The sequence below is a fragment of the Mesocricetus auratus genome, unplaced genomic scaffold (genome assembly GCF_017639785.1).
Source record: "Mesocricetus auratus isolate SY011 unplaced genomic scaffold, BCM_Maur_2.0 Super-Scaffold_100009, whole genome shotgun sequence".
Taxonomy (NCBI): Eukaryota; Metazoa; Chordata; class Mammalia; order Rodentia; family Cricetidae; genus Mesocricetus; species Mesocricetus auratus.
This window is the reverse complement of record NW_024429193.1, coordinates 52,035,238-52,050,275: the sequence shown is the minus strand read 5'-3', so window position 1 is coordinate 52,050,275 and position 15,038 is coordinate 52,035,238. Positions and strand designations below refer to the sequence as shown.

The 15,038-nt window shown below is 45.6% G+C and overlaps 2 protein-coding genes across 5 annotated transcripts in view; one reads left to right on the top strand and one right to left on the bottom strand.

Annotated features, from left to right (window-relative positions):
• Positions 1–3,027, bottom strand: part of Lrig2 (leucine rich repeats and immunoglobulin like domains 2) — a 46,298-nt gene extending 43,271 nt beyond the window's left edge. For 3 of the 4 annotated variants that reach the window (XM_040752112.1, XM_040752114.1, XM_040752115.1), the window contains exon 1: positions 2,621–3,027. In XM_040752112.1, the coding sequence (XP_040608046.1) occupies positions 2,621–2,856 (236 nt within the window). In that variant the 5' untranslated portion in view covers positions 2,857–3,027. Of the gene's footprint in view, positions 1–1,751; positions 1,867–2,620 lie in introns of all 4 variants that reach the window. The other variant, XM_040752116.1, reaches the window with a different exon arrangement.
• Positions 3,028–11,086: 8,059 nt separating this feature from the next.
• LOC101836818 (ATP synthase subunit ATP5MPL, mitochondrial-like) lies at positions 11,087–11,327 on the top strand. The gene has a single exon (XM_005076559.4). It carries the CDS (start codon positions 11,087–11,089, stop codon positions 11,267–11,269), a length of 183 nt encoding a protein of 60 aa, XP_005076616.1. The 3' UTR covers positions 11,270–11,327.
• Positions 11,328–15,038: the final 3,711 nt, after the last annotated feature.

The following is a 15,038-nucleotide window of genomic DNA, read 5'->3' as shown; positions in this document are numbered from 1 at the left end:
GAACATTTGAGTTTAAAACACTGAATTTATACCTAAACATACCTGTTATACAGCTAACAGCAATTGCTGATGCTTCCGTCTGGGCTTAAAACAATACAATCCTATCCTTGAACCTTATGAGTTTTTGTGATAATGGAAGACCCAATTATATTTTTTAGTAATTTATTTATTCCTATTTTCTGTGCATTGGTGTTTGGTCTGCATGTATGTCTGTGTGAGGGTGTCAGATCCCCTGGAACAGAAGTTATAGACAGTTGTGTGTTGTTGGTGTATGTCTGTGTGAGGTGTCGGATCCCCTGGAACAGAAGTTATAGACAGTTGTGTGTTGTTGGTGTATGTCTGTGTGAGGTGTCGGATCCCCTGGAACAGAAGTTATAGACAGTTGTGTGTTGTTGGTGTATGTCTGTGTGAGGGTGTCGGATCCCCTGGAACAGAAGTTATAGACAGTTGTGTGTTGCTGGAGTTTTCTTGTCCCACCAGGCTCCACCACCCTTCTCAGCCCCAAACAAAATACATAGATGCTGTGTTAATTATAAAATGTCAGCCCATGGCTAGGGCTTCTTATTGGCTAGCTCTGTCTCACTTACTAACCCATAACTACTAATCTATGTATCTCTACATGGCCCTATCTTACCAGAGAATGCCTGGTGTGTGTTGTCTTCCTGATCTCTACATAGTGTCCCCTCATGGCACCTCTCTGCCTACCTTTCCCAGAATTCCCCTCGTCTCCTAGTCCCACCTATCTTCCTGCCTCTATTGGCCAAACAGTGTTTTATTCATCAACCAATAAGAGAAACATATATATAGAAGGCCATCCCCCCCCCATCAGTTGTGAGCTGCCATGTGGGTGCTGAGAATTGAACCCAGGTCCTCTGCAAGAGCAGCTGCCAGTGCTCTTAACCACTGAGCCATTTCTCCAGCTCTTCTATAAGAGAATCTTTCTCCAAAACATTTCACGTCAACTGAAAATGTCAACTTTATTACAAGACATTTGAATTTTCTGAATGCAAGTTGGGAACAGTGGTGAGCACTAAGTAAACTGAGGCAGGAGGATAGACAGTTGAAGGTCATCCTAAGCTGCCTGGAAATACCTCCTCTCAAAACACACACACACACACACACACACACACACACACACACGAAACAAACAAACAAAAAACCTAAACAAGCAGCTTGGCAAGCCTCAATGAAGGATCTCCAAAAGTAGGGCATATTTACTTCAATTACAGTTACATTAAGTCATCTGTGTTTAAACAGATTCAGTATATCATAATCAGGTAGCTGTCTCAACAGCTTCTTTGAAAAAGACACCTGCTGTATGAGGCAGATGCTATGATACATTTAATTCACACTACACTACATGATAATAAGAATCTTAAATTTTGAGTCAATAAAAGCAGAATTAGGTCAGGCAGTAATGGCACACACCTTTAGTCCCAGCACTCAGGAGGCAGAGGCAGGCAGATCTTTGTGAATTCCAGACCAGGCTGGTCTACAACAGCTAGTTCTAGGACAGTCTCCAAAAGCCACAAGAAACCCTGTCTGGAAAAATAAACAAACAAGACACCCCCCCAAAAAACACCCAGCTGAATTAGCTACATTTGTCACCACCATAAAACGACAGAAGCTATGTTACTATATTCCAATTCTATGTTAACTGTAGCAGTTGCTAGTTTTCTCAATGAATATACAAGCTAGCTTCTTTCCTGTCTATGCTAACCTATAAATACATACTGGAAATATATACTAACCTCTGCAATACAGATGTTCTATCTGTATTCTATCTCCAATGAGAACCCAACCATTCTTCACATTTTAATTACACCCTAAAGTATTTTCAGTGATAACTCTTTTTCAGAGGTAACTCTAGAAGACAATAAGCATGACGCTCAGTTAGTGGCAGAAACATAACTGTATGTTGGTGGCTAGGAAGTCCCATAATTACAGTATTTAATACCTACTGTTGAATTTAATACCTACTGACTCAGACCAATGAGCTCTCCAGGTGCCACTAGCTAACACAAGTTTGTCAGGATTCAGAGCTAGAGACTCCTGAATCCATTCAACCACTGTATTAGACTTTCATACATAAACAAAGAGATCTAATGTGAAGGTTCTTTGCCTCAAATCAATGTAGTGAAAACAAAGTATGATTTGGGAAGAAAAAATTATTTCCCTTCTTTAAATTGACTGCCAAAGAATACGGCTCTTACAGAAATATTCGCGGTCAGCAATGACCTTCCTTATGCATGACGAGGTTTTTCAACTCTGTCAAGTAGTCAAACTGAAACATACAAATGATGGGAAATCTGGGACAAAACACAGCTCCTGTGTTTTTGGGGTGAGATCGTGTTTGCATCACGTGCCCAAGGACCAGTCAAGCTGGAACACAAAAATGATGCAGCCCAAAGAGGGCTTCGCACTTGGACCCAGCCCACAGCTATCCAGAGTATCCGCCGTGCTCAGGAGCCGTGAGTCCAACGTTAAACATCAAAGACTCCCTGGAGTCCCACTCTTCCCACGAGTCCCGGGAAACCTAACACTCCAAGTTCACAGTCTCCGCAGGGCAGTCCCCTTCTGCACTCGGGCTGGCGACCGCGCCCTCGGGCCCTCTACTCACAGGCTGGAGGTGTCGGGGGGCAGCGGGCCTGACAGTGCCCTCCAGCTGGGCGCGGGCAGCTTCCTTCGACTGCAGTCCAGCAGAGGAAGGCGGCAGGCACAGGGCGCCGGGCACAGGCCGGCCCGGGCGGCGGGCAGCAGCAGCAGCGCCTGCGCAAGCACGAGCAGCCGCGCGAAGGGTCCCGACCCACAGCCCAGGCGCCGCTGCTCCCAGACGCCGCGGGGCGCGGCCGCCATCTTCCCGCGGCCGGGACCCGCTCGAGGACAGCGGCTGGCTCGGAGAGGCGGCCGAGGAGAGATGCCGGGAGGCCGGGCCGCCACCCGGAGCCCCGGCCGTCACCTGTGCCCTCTCAAGGCAAGCGAGAGGCGACAATGACGCGACCGCGGGGGAGGGGGCGGCGGTCGGGGGCATACAGCTGAAGCCCTTGACAGACACCGCTCGTCCGCCCCGCCCCGCGACGCAACGTCCTCACGCTCAGAAACCAGCCAATCGGAACCTCAGGACGCTATTGCGGCGGAAATGGAGTCCAGAGGGGGCGAGGTCTGAGATAGCCCCGCCCTCTTGAAGGTGTGCATTAAAGCGGCTCTTCCTCCTGTTCCGCGCTTCCTCTGCAGTTCCGCCGTTATTTCTCCACTTGGGGGCGCGCTGGATCCTTAAAACAGAACGGCGTTCGCTCTACTGCGCTTGATCTGCTGTAGTAGTGGAAAGGGAGCTGATCTGTAGGCTGCAGGAGAAGGGAATGGCAGAAGGGCTGCCTTCCAAGCCGCAGCCACAAATGAGTGCGGGATCCAAGCCTAGCTTCGGCCACATCGACCCCCGGAGCGCAACCAGGGCGGCCTCTGCGGCACGTACGCTGCCTCTGTGGGGACTTCTTGGTCCTAGTAGCAGAGGCGCTATTAGTCGTCTGTACACCTCCAGCTTCCATTGTAGCCTGGAGTTCAGTAAATGTCTCTAAGGAAAATGCTTTCCCCGGTTTGGGAAATGTTCATCTTCAGAAAAATCAAGTGGGGCAAATAGATAAAGGGTTGGGTTTTTTGTTTGTTTGCTTTTTGTTTTGTTTGGGTTTTTTGTTTTTGTTTTTTTGAGGGGAAAGAGGGTCTGGTTTGTGTTGGTTCTTTTTGAGCAATCAACAAAGTGACGGCGGGAAGGAAATTATTCTGAAGCAAAAGCTGTGACGACTGGCTGGAAACAGTGGAGTCTAGCTACCTTATGCTCTCTCAGCCGTGTGTACCTACACAGTGAATAAGACTGAAAATATTAGCAATGGCTCACTGACGTGGAGTGAGTTTATAATGAGCATGAAAGCTTACAGAAACTATTTATAAGCATTAAAGCAAAATGTGAAGCCAGAAATATGAGGCAGATATTGGACTTCATCAAAATGTGAAACTTTGGGGACAGAAGAGATGGCTTGATGGTTAAAAGCACACACTGTGCTTGCAGAGGAGCACGGCGCAGTTCCCAGAACAGACACTGGACAGCCTGAAACCCAGCTCTCGGGACGCCAGTGCTCTCTTCTGTCCTTTGAGGTCTTCTAGAAAAGGAACAAGAACTACGCCATCTCTCCCATCCTTGATTTTTTTTTTCAACGCGTATGAGTGTTTTTGCCAGCATGAATGTCTGTGAGCCACATGACGAAGTGCCTGAGGAGGGAAGAGGGCATGGGATCCCCTGAGACTAGAGTCACAGAAGGTCATGAGCTAAGTGTAGGTGCTGGAGATCAAACCTGGGTCTTCTGCAAGAGGGCCCAGTGCTCTTAACTATGGGCCGTCTCTCCACACCCTCAACCATGATATTATTTTTGTTAACGTAGCGGTCTCGCTATGAGGTCTAAAGTGGCCTTGAGCTCGGGACCATCCAGCCTCAGCCTCCAGAGTGCTTGAGTTACAGGCATACACCATCATGCCTGGCAAATTTATTTTTAATATACTCACATTTCTTATTCTTTTATGATTAACAAATTTTATACATCTAAAATCCTCTATTTATACTCCAAAGTGAAAAAATATTCTCTGATAATTCTCTTCCAAAATATAGCTGTGTATATGATTTTTTTGGTCTGGAATTTATTTAAAATTTACTTGAGAGGCAGAAGCAGGCAGATCTTTGTGAGTTCCAGGCCAGCCTGATCTATAGAGTGAGTTCTAGGACAGCCAGGGTTGCACAAAAAAAGAAACCCCCCAAAAATCTCTAATTTGTTTATTTTTATGTATATGGATATTTTGCCTGCATGTGTGTCTGTGAACCATGTGCATGCAGTACCCACAGAGGCCAGAAGAGGGCATCAAATCCCCAAGACTTGGAGTCACAGACCATTCATTCACTCAATGTAAACAACCTTGTGGATGCTGGCAGTTGAACCCGGATCGCCTGGAAGAGCACCTAGTGCACTTAACCAACCACCAATACCTGTGTGTGCATGCTATGCAGTGGTGGGTGCGTATGCCATGATTGATCCCAGTATTCAAGAGGCAGAGGCAGACAGGTCCCTGTTAGTTTATGGCCAGCCTGGTTTACATAGTGAGTTCCAAGCCTGCCAAGGCTATAAAGGAAGAAAGAAACAGTTGGGCAGTGGTGGCACACACCTTTAATCCCAGCACTTGGGAGGCAGAGGCAAGCGGATCTCTTGAGTTCTAGGCCAGCCCAATCTACATAGTGAGTTCCAAGACAGCCAGGACCACACAGAGAAACCCTGTCTCACCTTCCTCCACACCCACACCCAAATAAAATAAGATAACTAAAACAAAAACAACTTTTTGTTTCTCTTATGTGACAATCCAGTGAGCTCAGCTTCATTCAGTGAAAAATCTGTCCTTTTGATCACTGTTCCAAAGTTCTCTGTCATAAATCAAATATCTAATTAAACATCTGATAGGCATCAAAAGTCAATTTAGCTTTCCCTGGAGTGGCACTATATACAGTAGCCTTCAAATATATCTTGATAGCTGGCCCAGCAAGTTCATTTACATTTTTTTCACCACAACCTGTTATCTTTGCTGTTATTTTTACTTTGCAATGCCAATTCATATTGTGGTTTTATTAGGATTGTACTAAATCTATAAATCAACCCACAAGAACATGATGTCTTTATAGAAATGAACCTTTCAGTCTAAGAGCATAATACAGCTCTCCCTGTCCAGGGTTTTTTTTTTTATTATTTCATTTATTAGCTGGGTGGTGGTGGCGCATACCTTTGAACCCTGCACTCACGAGGCAGAGGCAGGAGGTTCTCTGAATTAAAAGCCAGCCTGGTCTATACAGTAAGTTCCAGCCAGGACTACACAAAGAAACCCTGTCTCGAAAAACCAACCAACCAAACAAACCAAACCATTTTTTGTGTGTTGGAAGCATTCATGCGGCAATCAGAGGACTGCTTTCAGGATCCAGGAACTGATTCTTTTCTGTCACCATGTAGATACTGGTGTTTTCAGAGTGAATCCAGGCCAATCAGGGCTGCACAATTAGACCCTGCCTAAAAATAATAAATAATGAAAGTAAAACAAGTGAGCCTTGTAACACACACCTATAACCCCAGCATTTGGGAGGTAGAAGCAAGAGTATTAGAAATCCAAGGCCAGCCTTGACTACCAGTTTCAGGCCAATCTGAACTTGAGAGCCTCGCTCAAAAGAAAAAAAAAGGTTAGGCTCAATGGTAGGCACTTATAATCCCTTTACTCAGGAAGCCTCATCAGTAGATTGCTGTAGGTTGGAGGCTAGCGTCAACCAGAGAGTAAGTTCCAGGTTAGCCTGAGGTATAAACACATATGGATAACTTATCTCAATAAACCAAAAACAAAAGAAAATTTAAAAATGAAACAAAACTTGGTCCTGGTGGCTCAGCTCCAGCTGGTGTAACCCCAATAGTCAGGATTGAGACAGGAGAATCACAAGTTCAAAGCCAACATGAACTACAGAGTGAGTTTTAAGACCAACCTGAGCAACTTAATGAGGTCCTGTCTCAAAATAAAAAATAAAGGACTGGGAATGTAGCTCAGTGCTAAGGTGCTTGCCTATTGTGTACAAGTTCCTAGGTTCAGTCACCAGTACTGTAAAAGGAAAAGAGCAAAGGATTTACTAACAAGACTCACAACTCTTAGTAGGAAAACGAGGAAGAAGTCTGTGCAAACACAGAATAGGGGGTGTAGAATTAAAGTCCCACACACAGGAAATGTATGGCCAAAGATCACACAAAGCAACTGACCAGTCATCAACTTGCTAGGGGCTGGTGTGTAGCTCAGCAGTAGAGCAGCTGCCATCAAACTTGCTAGGGGCTGGTGTGTAGCTCAGCAGTAGAGCAGCTGCCATCAAACTTGCTAGGGGCTGGTGTGTAGCTCAGCAGTAGAGCAGCTGCCATCAAACTTGCTAGGGGCTGGTGTGTAGCTCAGCAGTAGAGCAGCTGCCTATCATATGCCAGGTCCTGGTGAGTATGTATGCACTTGCATGTACACACTAGATTGCTTGTTAGTCATAAAAAAAAAACCTAGAACAAAATTAGACTCTACTCACACTGAAAACAAAAATCTGGTAAAGATCTAAATGAGAAAAACAACTTTTAGAAGAAATTTTTAAAGACTTTCCTTGTGTGTAGATACAGAAGGTGTGACAGAGACTACTTTCTGTCCCTAAGAGCCACACTCCACTCTTCCACAATAAGTACCCTGGAGCTCGGCACATTTCCCAGCCTCCTCTGGTTCATTTTTGGTTCTGGTTTTTGGGTTTGTTCTGGTTTTGATTTTGGTTCTTTGAGACACAGTCCTTCCATGTAGGCCAGCTGTCCTGGAGCTTACTGTGTATACCAGGCTGACCTTGAACTCAGAGATCCAACTATCTCTGCTGCCCCAGTGCTGAATTAAAGGCATGCACCACCAAGCCTATCTATCTAGTTGTTTTTTTTGTTTGGTTGGTTTTTTTTCCGAGACAGGGATTCTCTGTATTGTTTTGGAGCCTGTCCTGGAACTCGCTCTGTAGACCAGGCTAGCCTCAAACTCACTGAGATCCACCTGGAATTAAAGCTTGCGCCACCAACACCAGGCCTGTCTATCTAGTTTTTTTTTTTTTAAGACTTATTACATATACTGTGTTTTGCCTACATACCAGAAGAGGGCACCAGATTGAATTGTAGATGGTTGTGAGCCACCATGTGGTTGCTGGAATTGAACTCAGGATCTCTGAAAGAGCAGTCAGTATTCTTAACCTGTGAATCATCTCTCCAGCCCCGTCTGTCTAGTTTTAAAGCCTTAAAATAAAAAAGAAAAGAAAAGAAAAAATTTAATGGCACACACTTCTAATCCTAGCACTAAGGAGTCAGAGGCAAGTAGATCTCTGTGAGTTTGAGGCCAGCCTAGTCTACATGGTGAGTTCCAGGATAGCCAGGGCTACATGAAGAAACTCTGCGTCAAAAATAAATAATATTGTAAAAAGGAAAAAAGAAAAAGAAAAAAGTGATTAGAATAAGGGAGTACAGCATTCCTATTTCTTGGGCTAGAAATGGGGCTCAGTTGGTAGAATGCTTGCCAGGTATACAACTCCTGGGCTTGATGTCCAACACATCATAAAACCTGAGTGACCACATAGAGGTATAATTCCAGTATAGGAGTGGTAGAGGCGTGAGGACCAAAAATTCAAGGTCATTCTCAGATACACAGTGAGTGGGAACCCCGTCTCCTGAGCTACATGAGACCCTATCTCAAAACAAACAAACAAAAGAGAGTTCCTGATGCTCGTTGTCCATATTAGGAATTGCTAAACTTTGATAATTTGTCAGGTTTTGCCATAAGAATCCTTTATTTTATTTATTTATTTATTTTTGCTTTGCTTTGTTTTCATCTGTTTGTTGTCCTCTGTAGACCTGGCTGTCCTCAAAGTCACAAAACTCCACCTGCCTGACTCCTTAGCGCTGCAGATAAAGGCTTGTGCCACCACCACCCAGTAAGATTTTTTTTTTAATGTGTTTGTGCCGTATGCATGCTGGTGCCACACTGGACAGAAGAGGGAGCCAGATTCCCTGGATCTGGAGTTACTGATTGTGAGCCACTGGGTGTAGGTGCTGAGAACCGAACCTGGGTCAACTGCAAGAGCATAAAGAGCATCAAATCCAAAAAGAGCTCTTCACCACTAAGCCACCTCTGCAGCCCTGAGTTTACTGAATTGTAATTTGCATTTCTCTAATTGTCTTCAAAGCCAGGCATTTGTCATACGTTTATTCCATTGTTCAAAGTGTTAGTCAAAGCTGGGGGTGAAGCTCAGTGTAGGAGTGATTACATAGCATGGACAAGGCCTGGGTGTTTTCATATCTTGTAACATATTTTAATTTTTTTTAAAGACAAGGACTCATGAAGCCCAGGCTGGGATTAAATCCACCATGTAGCTGAGGCTGTCTTTGAAGTTCTGATCATCTTTCTTCCATCTCTCAAGTGTTGGCACTATAGGTATACGCCACCATCCCTGGTGGTAGTAATATTTTTATCTGCCTGTCTATCTATCTACCTATCTACCCACCTACCTACCTATAGTCTCACACTATAGCCCAACTATCTATATTTATTGTCTGTCTGTCTGTCTGTGAAGGACACTGCAGCCCAGTATCTGTGTATCTGAGACAAGGTCTCACTCTAGAGTTTATGGCCTTGAACTCACTATGTGGGCTAGGCTGGCTCTAAATTCACAGCAATGCACTTGCCTCAGACTCCTGCATGCTGGGATTGCAGGTGTGAGCTGCCACACCCATCTATTTTTCCCTTTGATATAGTCAGATGTTATCAAGCAAAAACACCCCCAAGAGTGTCAGTCAGCTTTTCATTTGGATAGGGAATATCTGAGAGTTAAGTTATAAAAAGGGTTTATGTTGGCTTCTAGTTCTTGAGGTTTCAGAAGTTTATGTTGGCCCGATGGCATTGGCGTGCTACAGAAGGAGGGCAAGGTAGAGGGGTGCTTATCTCATGGCCAGGAAGCAAAAGAAAAAATAAGGAAGACATTCCTGGGGTTCCCTGTCCCCTTCCATGCTGTGACCCCAAGGAACCGAAGACCTCCCACCTGGTCCCACCTCCCGATGGCTTCCACTGTCTCGCATCAGGGCCTAATTAGACAGCATGCTTTTCCAACTGAACCACTGAGGGAGTCTGTGGTTGCCGTACCAATCAATTCTATTTATCCTTTCTCCATCAATTTGGGGACATTAAAAGTTTGATGGTTGCTGGGTAGTGGTGGCGCATGCCTTTAATCCCAGCACTTGGGAGGTAGAGGCAGGCAGTTAGGTCTCTGAGAGTTCAAGGCCAGCCTGGTCTACAGAACAAGTTCCAGGACAGTCAGGGCTATACAACTGTCTCTGAGTGAGAATGAGGGTGGGGGGTGTTAAGTTTGTTTATTTGTTTAGACATGGTATCACTATGCTTAATCACATTGGGGAGTCCCTTCAAAAGATCTAGAAAAACTGATGGTACACACTACCAATGATCCAACAGCTCCATTCCTACATGTAAATCCTAGAGAAAGTCCTGTACATTGCTAGGAAGGATAGGATACATGAATGTTAACTGAAGCATGATTTTCCATAGTTGAAACTTAGCAGCCACCCCGTATCCACCAATTAAAAAACAGAGATGCATTAGCACAAGGATAGAAAAAGCAAACTGCCAACAGAACAGCCAAAACAACAAAGTTGAAAGTATATAAAAACGAAGGTAGTAGCAGTAGTAAAAGCAGAGACAAAAATGGCAAACATCAGGATGAAGATGTCTAGGGAGCTGGGGATAGGAAGTGTTTGCCTGGGGTTTGGGAAGCCCTGGGTTCCATCTCCAGCACCTCATAACCCAGGCATGGAGGTGCCTGTCTATGATCTCCGCATCTGGGAAGCAAAGGCAGCAGGATCTGGCATCCAAGGTCATCTTTGGCCACATATCAAGTCAGAGGCTAGCATGGACTGAATGAGAGAGACCCTGCCTCAGCAACACAAAAATGGGGAAGGGGATGGAAGAGATGAGAGAGACGGACCGCGCAGGGTGGGAGTGCATTGCAAATGTTTCCAAGTTATCCTTAAACGCAAAGCAAATAGGTACTGGGCGGTGGTGGCACACACCTTTAGTCCCAGCTTTGGGAGGCAGAGATAAGTGGATGTCAGTGAGTTCAAGACCTGCCTGGCCTCAAAGCTATAGACAGCTTGGTGTGGTGTTGCATGCCTATAACCCCAGAACTTGGTAGAAAAAAAGAAAGAAAAGAAAAACTATATAGACTATCAGAGTTTCTGATTCAGTACATTCAGAATATGACTTGAGAATGTGTGTTTCTAAGGTACTAGGTGATGTTAAAGTGGAACCAAATTTTGCAGAAGTCAGAGTGGCACATCCCTGCAATCCTAGCATTCTTGAGACTGAGACAGGAGGATTTGTTCATAGGCCAGCCTGGGATACATTGAAAGATGTTGCCTAAAAAAGGAAAGAAAAGGTGGCCTGTGGCCCTGGTCTCGCAGAGATGCTTCAGAGCCTCATGAAGAATGTCCGGGTCCCCATGAAACCCTACTATATCCAGGTTTACCAGGAAATTTGGGTCGGAATGGGTTTAATGACCTTCATCCTTTATAAAATCAGGAGTGCTGATAAAAGAAGTAAAGCTTTGAAAGGCTCCAGTCCTGCTCCTGCCCATGGCCATCATTAACCAACCGCTCCCTGAGTCTACTCAAGATGAATCCTGACGGCTAAACTTAAAGCAAGCTGTGTTAATGTGGCATTAATAAATGTATCTGAGCACCAAAGGGGAAAAAAAAGGAAAGAAAAGAAAAGGCAAACCAGATCTAGCATATCTCTGAGTTTGAAGTCAGCCTGATCTACATAGCAAATTCCAGGACAGCTAGGCCTATATACAGAGAAACCCTGTCTCAAAAACTAAAATGAAAAAAAAAAAGAAAGTAAAGGAAAAAGGCAAGACTGTCCTTTGAGATCTGAGAGTCTCATAAACACCACGTGTGTTTTGTAGCCAAGAAGAAGAGGCCAAACATGGAAGAAAGCACTGGCGTTCTTCCTCCATTCTTCTTGGGCTGGGGCCAGCGCTGAAGCTCATAACTCTAGGTGGTGAATAAGAGTGTTGACAGCGTGGCAGGTAGGAACCAGGTGTCAACACAATGAGTATGATATCAACTCCTTTTCCCTAAATGCATATCCAGAGAGCATGATGTAGCTGGAGGGAAGCTAACCAAGCCATGTTCCTCGATTCCCCTCGTCCTTGGCATAAACTCTGGTTGCATGCTTTGAGGGGTAGGAAGAGGGTTGAAGATATTGACTTTCATCCTGTAAGTACCCATCAAGTCAGCCGGACTCTGGGCTGCTTGAGCCTCTGAGTACATCTGAAGCCAGTCCCATTTGGGGATTTTCAGCTTGGTGGGCCACTCTCCAGACCTTCTCCTTTACTCTTTTGGTTTGGTTGGGTTTGGTTTTGGTTTTTTGAGACAGAGTTTCTCTGTATTGTTTTGGAGCCTGTCCTGGCACTCACTCTATAGACCAGGCTGGCCTCAAACTCACAGAGATCCACCTGCCTCTGCCTCTTGAGTGCTGGGATTAAAGGTGTGTACTCTTTTCAAGGTGGGGAGAGAACCAAGCTTCCTGGATGTGATGACGGTTAATGGACTCTTGGGAACCTCTGAGTTTGGTTCTTCTCAGCAATCAGCAGGGGCATTCATGCGTTCCTGGGCTCTCCAAGCTTCACCATGTTCACCAGCCTTCCAGGCTGGAAATAGACCTACAAACCTTAGCTGACAGAACACCGAGGGAACTTGTGTGCGTGACTGCATAAATGTGTGTGTGAATGCCCAGGGGAAGCTGAAGGCCAGAACATGGAAAAAAGCCAGAAGCCTAAGGCTGGTCATTAGCTCCAAGCCAGAGCCTTCCTGTCCCTGAGTGGGCCCCAGTGTTCTGCCAAATTGACAGGCGTTCACTGTATAATGAAGTCCTCGATGATTATCCTGATGGTGTCCCCAGAGATCTGGGCCCTGGGAGGTTCATCTACCGCCAACCCTGCTTCCTTGGGTCCACTCCCTATGGAAATGAGAATGTCCCTGTGGCTCCCCCAACCATTTCACTTCCCCAGCATAATGCCTATCCCCAAGGGACCCCAATCCTGGGGCCTGCTATGACAGCAATGATTTATTAATTGGATTAATGAGAGGCCTAGGCAGGAAGAGCAAGAGAAGCTGGCAGACAGAGGAGGAGGCAGGGAAGCTGGGAAGATCTTAGCACACAGAAGAACTAAAGAGGGCAGGGTGAACAACAGCTCCCACTCTCAGTATTTGGGGGAGGGGAGAGGGGGGACTTAGAAGATAGTTTAACAAACTCATATTCCTTTTTTACTTTTAAATTGTATTTATAATTATTTGTATGCATGATGAAGAGGGCATGGTATTTCTGTGGAGGTCAGGGGACAACTGTATTGAGTCAGTTTTTCTTCCATGTTTAGGTTGGTTCTGGGAATTGAACCCAGGTTGTCAAGATTGAGCAGCAAATGCTTGACCCATGAGTTAGCCATATCCCTGGCCTTTTTAAAAAGACAAAGTCGTAGGTAGCCCAAGTTAACTTTGAAATCCTTATGTAGTCAAGGATGACCTTGGTTTCCTAATCTCCCTGCCTTCACCACTAAGTGCTGAGATGGTAGGCTACCATGCCTGACCAAAACTCACATTCTTTATTAGAAGCCCGCTCACTGCACCACGGTAACCAGCCAGCTCCACCCACTAACTGCCAAAGATTCCAGGCTCTATCCTGTTTTATATCATCTTAGATAATCTTTGCAAGGTTCAGACAATACTCATCATAATGAGAAAATCGAGAAGCGCAAAGTCACAGGAGAGTAAATATCAGAGACCTGAGTTGCACAGTCTGACTTTGGGGTCCAGACTTCTCGTTGTTGTCTTGTTTTGCTTTGTTTGAGACAGGTCTCATAACGTAGTCCAGGCTGGCCTCAAACTGGCTTAGTAGGTGAGAATAATCGAACGGATCCTCCTCCTGCCTCTATGTACCGAGTGCTGGGATTGCAAGGGTATAACTGCTTGTCCCATCCTTTAGGAGTCCAAGCTCATGGCCATTGTAAGAGACATGACAGGAAATGAGGATCAATCCACAAACAAGAGCATTTCCTGACCATGTCTCTTCTGTGTAGACCAGGCTGGCCTCGAGAACTCAGAGACCCACCTACCTCTGCCTTCTGAGTTCTGGGATTAAAGGTATGAGCCTCAGCTACCTGATAGCACTAAGCCTTCATAAGCAGCATCTCTAAGCTTATGAGGCAAAGTCGTTTACCCTCCTCCCCCCTTTTGCAGATGAAGAAACTTGCAGGTGACGTCATTTCCCTAAAGTCCCATCACGACTAAGGAGTGTCTGAGCAGAGACTGGCTAGCTGTATGTCATCCATTGCAGCTCTGGCCTTATTCCATTGCCCTTTTTCAGGAATCCACCTGTGTCCTGAGTGTTTACACTCAAATTCACAGGCTTCTTCCACAGGTGGATGGTGAGCCTTCCTATTTGTCCACAGAAAGCTCCAGAGTGGCATGAGGATCAAGATCATCAGAATTTAGCTGACATAGCTGGAACCTGAGCCCAGTGAGAGGCAGGCAGCCAGGGAGCAGCCCGTGACATGCACAGACAAGGGTCCTTCAGAGAGTCCCGAGTCCAGCTTCCTGCCAGATCCAAGAACAAGCCTAGGGGTGGTGATAGAATGACAGTTGCCTCAAAGTTTTGAAGTTTAATTTTTCTTCTTTCTTCTCTTTTTGTTTTTCTTCTGTCAGTGAGGCCAGTGGGATATTGCGAGTCCTTCCTGTTTATCTGAAGCAGCAGTTCCAGCTGACCAGCCACTGGGAACCTGCTGCTTAGGCAGCTGATATGGACTGCAGAACAGCACGTGGAAAGTAGGACAGATGGTCAACATCCTCCAGGGACTGAGCATGGCCTTGCAGAGAGGAGCCAAGGGTTAAGGACGAAGACACGGGAGCAGAGTTCATGCATGCCTACCTAGCTCTTCCCTGACCTGAGCATATTTCACTTTTTAAAAAAAGAGAGTGAGAGAGAGTTTGTTTGCTTATTTATTGATTGATTTATGTGTGTGAGTGCCTGAGTGTAAGTAAATGTAACACATGAGTGTAGTGCCTGCCAAGGACAAAAGAGGGTGTTGGATCCCTAGAACTGGAATTACATGAGCTGCCATGTGAGAGCTGGGAACTAAACCCGGCTTCTCTGCAAGAGCAGTCAGTGCTCTTAACCACAGAGCCATCTCTCCAGCTCTTCCTATTTCACTTTTGAGAGTAATAGTAATAAGGGACTGCAGAAACTTTTAAACCACACAGGAAAATATAAACAATGAAGCCTTCAGGGATGGAGAAGTGGCTCAGCTGGTAGGATGTCTAGCATGAACAAAGTCCTTAGTCCAAGGCCCAGAATCACAT

Coding starts and splice junctions, on each gene's coding strand:
- LOC101836818 (XM_005076559.4), top strand. CDS start 11,087: ATGCTTCAGAGCCTCATGAAGAATGTCCGGGTCCCCATGAAACCCTAC.